At 35.4% G+C, this 4,654-nt stretch overlaps 1 protein-coding gene across 1 annotated transcript; it reads left to right on the top strand.

Annotated features, from left to right (window-relative positions):
- Nucleotides 1-358: 358 nt before the first annotated feature.
- LOC117218867 (uncharacterized) lies at nt 359-3,842 on the top strand. Its single transcript, XM_033467586.2, has 2 exons — nt 359-525; nt 2,045-3,842. Exons 1-2 carry the CDS (start codon nt 400-402, stop codon nt 2,741-2,743), a joined length of 825 nt encoding a protein of 274 aa, XP_033323477.2. The 5' UTR covers nt 359-399; the 3' UTR covers nt 2,744-3,842.
- Nucleotides 3,843-4,654: the final 812 nt, after the last annotated feature.

Raw genomic sequence — 4,654 nt, forward strand, 5'->3', positions numbered from 1 at the left:
GGACGCCTATGAAAACGGCATATAAAACCGTGCTGCGGCTGGTACGAACTTATCGGACACTCTTCAGGACCCGTACGATCGAACGAGGAAAATTTGTTCGTTGGTGAATTTCAGATGCATCGACGTCCAAGGTAAATCGGAGGCCAAAGTATTCGACTAACCGCGGATAAGCGTTTTATTACGCTGATACTTGCGTTTGGTATGCACACCGTGCGATGCAGTCTCCATGTTTTACTACGTAACAGATCGTGTTTTTAACCGAGAGTCCGTACTTCCCCGGCTTATATTTTCCTTAACGGCCGCCGTGACATTGACGACCTTACGGCGGTCGATCCGAATCAGTATAAAAGCCGTGCGCCGCGGTAACCGGGCATAGTTACTGTTCAAACTTTGTCCAAGATGAGGGCTCTCCTAGGATCGGCAGTATTCGCTGCTGTTTTGGTCTCTTGTTTCGCAGCCTGTCGTCCGGGATTAAATGGTCTGAACGATCATTATCAGTGCGAAGGACTGAACGATTTGGCGAACGTAAGTTTGGCTGTTGTTTCGACGTTCAATACGCTGTTTTGGTTCGATGCATTGGGTGGGCTAACAACAATTTTGAAAGAATAAATATATATATATGAATTCATTATTAATTAATACCATATATTTATATATATAGTATTAATTGATACTACATATGAATTTAGTATTAATTAGTACTATATATTAATTTAGTATAATTAATACTATATATTAATTTAGTATTAATTAGTACTATATATTAATTTAGTATAATTAATACTATATATTAATTTAGTATTAATTAATAATGAATTTATATATATATATATATATATATATATGTTTATTTATGTACATGTATATTATTATATATTATATTATATTATATATATATAATATAATATAATATAATAATATAATATATATTATATATTATATATATATAATATAATATAATATAATAATATAATATATAATATAATATAATAATATAATATATATTATATATTATTATTTTATATGTATTTATATTTATTATTTTTTATTTTTTATCGATACGCATACCATAGTTAGTCGAGTGGTTAAGTTCAAGATAAATTTCTAGCAATGTAGAAAAACGTTTTTTAAAATGCACACACCGTAGTCACCGCGCATTTGTCAATTGTTGTCACTGGACAGGCTATAAATAACGGTTGCGTTAAAGAATAACAACTTCCGCAGATAATTTTCAATTTATTCAGAGAACACAAAATACGTAGGAGAAAATCTAATTATTTCACGCAATAGAGCGAACACTCAACTGGTGGAAATTACAAATTATGTTTCTCGTTTTCAAGGTACAAACGAAATCATTTAATAAGATCCTCCATGCTCGCTCGGAGATTATCTCTCATGTTGCATAGCAGAACTGTCGTTTATGCGATCCTGCTGCACCTTTTGAGGTCTTTTGGATGCAATTCAATTTTCTATTTTCTGGTACTCAAGATCACTTTGAAATTGAATGATTATTTTTTGCTGGTGACCATTGTCGCAATAATTGTTCTACGTGCGAGCAAAATATAAAATATTATATTATATATATATTATTATTATTATTATATTATATTATATATATTATTATTATTATATTATATTATATTATATATATATATTATTATTATTATTATATATATATATATATATTATTATATTATATTAATGTGCTGGTTGCTTATTTCTGAAGATAGTTCCACAGAATATATATACAATAATATTATAATGTAATAATAATAATAATAATATAATATATAATATAATAATAATAATAATAATAATAATATAATATATAACATAATAATATATATAATAAAATAGAATTTTTTATATCGTTATTATCGTTTCATAGTCGCCAAATTTGAAAAGCAGCACCAAAGTTATCGACGAAAACGCATCCACGCGATCAGTCACGTTTGTATCCAATTTTGTAATCCCATCACCACCGACATCTACACGCGAGCAATAAACAATCTCACGTCCAACAATGAAACCGTTCGACAAACAGTTGCAGGTACCGGCCACCGCGAAAGGGATCAGCATAATAAACTCGAACATCAGCAGAATAAAGACCGATGCGTTCAAGCAATACCCCTCGTTGCTGGAATTGAACATAACCGAATGTAAAGTGGAAGAGATCGAGCCGGACGCCTTCAGAGGCCTGGCCAATTTGCAAGTGCTCGGCTTGGTCGGCAACCGGATCCGGAAGATCGACGCCACGTGGATCCGGGGAATGCCGGCTCTGAAGTCGTTGGACCTGTGGCGGAACCGTATCGTCGCCGTCGACGACGAGTTCTACGAACTGCTGCCGGAGCTGACGGTTTGGGACATAGCGTACAACGAGCTGAACACGTGTCTGCCGCCGGTGATGCTGAAGAAACTGACGAAACTGCGGCGGATCTTGATCGCCGGGAACCCGTGGAATTACCGGTGCCGATCGTCGATGACCTGGTACTTAGGCAGCAATCACATTCGTTTCATCAAGGACTGGAGCATCAGCGATCTGCTGATCGAGGAATGCCTCGCTCACGAGCCGGGCGCGGAGGAGAACGACGCCGTTTTGAATAAATGCGTGGACCGGAAGGTCGGCTCGTCCGACACTTTGCCGTATTCCGTGGCCGGTTTGAACGAGCAAGTTCGCGAGCTGAGGAAGAAGGTCGTCGATCTGGAAGCCGACGTTGCCGCGTTGAAAAAATCGAAAAATTAATCGGGAAAGATTAATAAAAGCTCAGAGCTTCGTCTTGAACAAGAGGAAGCTCCAGAAGCTGGCAGATCAGCTGAAAGTATGATTTAAACTCGTTTTTCTCGAAACCACGTTTTTCCTTCTTTTTTAATTGATTGCCATGACAGCTCAAGATCTATTCGACCGATTTCATCGAACAAGCTCCCATTAGCTAAAACGCGAAGTTGTCGTTTTAATTCATGACATAACTAAGAAGCTCGATAGAGCACCCTTCGCGTTTTCGGTACAGTAATAAATTCTCCCTAATCGACGCTCAGTTGTGCACAAAAATGTACAATTTGCACAACAATGTATAATTGTTGATGTGTCGCGCGTAATTTCGATGATGATTATCGAGGTATCGAGGATGAAACGGTTCTTTCTGTCTTTCCTTTTTTGTGATTCGAGAAACGATCTGTCGGTAGTATCGGCAGATTTGCGATCCGCGAGGAAATATTTACGTTAAAATACGTCCGTGGAAATTTTTGACGTTGTTTATTTCGTTTACGGAAAAGCGACTAACTGCGTTATTCTCGTTTGTAAAATAATCGGGATCGCATAACTCTGTTAATAATATTGTTAATATGCATTGTTGGGTACATGGAGTTCGTATTATTTTAAATATATGTTTACGAGTAATAGTGTTCGAGTATTATGAATGAATGCTATCCGAGTATTATAATTGATCATCTGGTATTATGTGAACTATGTTACACTTGAAATTTTGTTGGCACACGTTCTTAAATATATGAGCCTGCGTATTTTTTCTTTTTAAATTTTATCTTTTATTTTGTTAACATTTTTATAAAATTTGTAGTAAATTTTCTTTTTTTTTAAAAAGCTTTGGAAACGAGAAGGAGTCCTTTACGATATCCTAACTCTTTAAGTATTGCGGAACTGTTTGTACGAAATTATAGATCCAAGCACAACTGGCGAAATTTGGTGCCTTTTGGGTGAAACATCTCTACGAAGAAAGTTTGAAAGTTTTTTTACTAGCAAAAATATTAAAATTGATTTCTACTATAACTAATTGCAAGATCGATGTACCATGGACAAATAAAACAGTGAAGAAGTGTTACACGGATCTCAGAATATTTTTATAATACTTTCGTCTTATTGAAATCATCGCGAGAAGGAACATAAGATCAGTTTAACTTGAATTTCTCATAATGAACTCGTAATACTTTTATTTTCTACGAAGATCCGCAGTGTAAGTAATGAATAACATAAAAAACCAACGAAGTTGACCGAACTTTGTCGACGCCCTCTGATTTCTTACACAAAAGTGGACAATTCGGGGAGAGGAGATACGATTATTCGTGCCTTATGGCTTATTTTTAGAATTGTTTCGTAATCTGAAATATTTCTATCAGAGGACATTGTCGAATTCGAAGATAGAATTGACAGTGCATAAGGCACAGAAAAGGATCAAAACACATCTTAAGTGCAGCTTAGAGCAGCTGTTCCAGCTCAGAGCTTCGTCTTGAACAAGAGGAAGCTCCAGAAGCTGGCAGATCAGCTGAAAGTATGATTTAAACACGTTTTCCTCGAAACCACGTTTTTCCTTCTTTTTTAATTGATTGCCATGACATCTCAAGATCTATTCGACCGATTTCATCGAACAAGCTCCCATTAGCTAAAACGCGAAGTTGTCGTTTTAATTCATGACATAACTAAGAAGCTCGATAGAGCACCCTTCGCGTCTTCGGTACAGTAATAAATTCTCCCTAATCGACGCTCAGTTGTGCACAAAAATGTACAATTTGCACAACAATGTATAGTTGTTGACTACAATAGTCAACAGACTATACTTATATAGACTATATAATATATAGACTATAATATATTATACTAGCATTATATTATAGTAGTATAGTAATATAGTAGTATAGTAGT

Source organism: Megalopta genalis, chromosome 6 (assembly GCF_051020955.1).
Source record: "Megalopta genalis isolate 19385.01 chromosome 6, iyMegGena1_principal, whole genome shotgun sequence".
In the NCBI taxonomy this organism is placed as follows: Eukaryota; Metazoa; Arthropoda; class Insecta; order Hymenoptera; family Halictidae; genus Megalopta; species Megalopta genalis.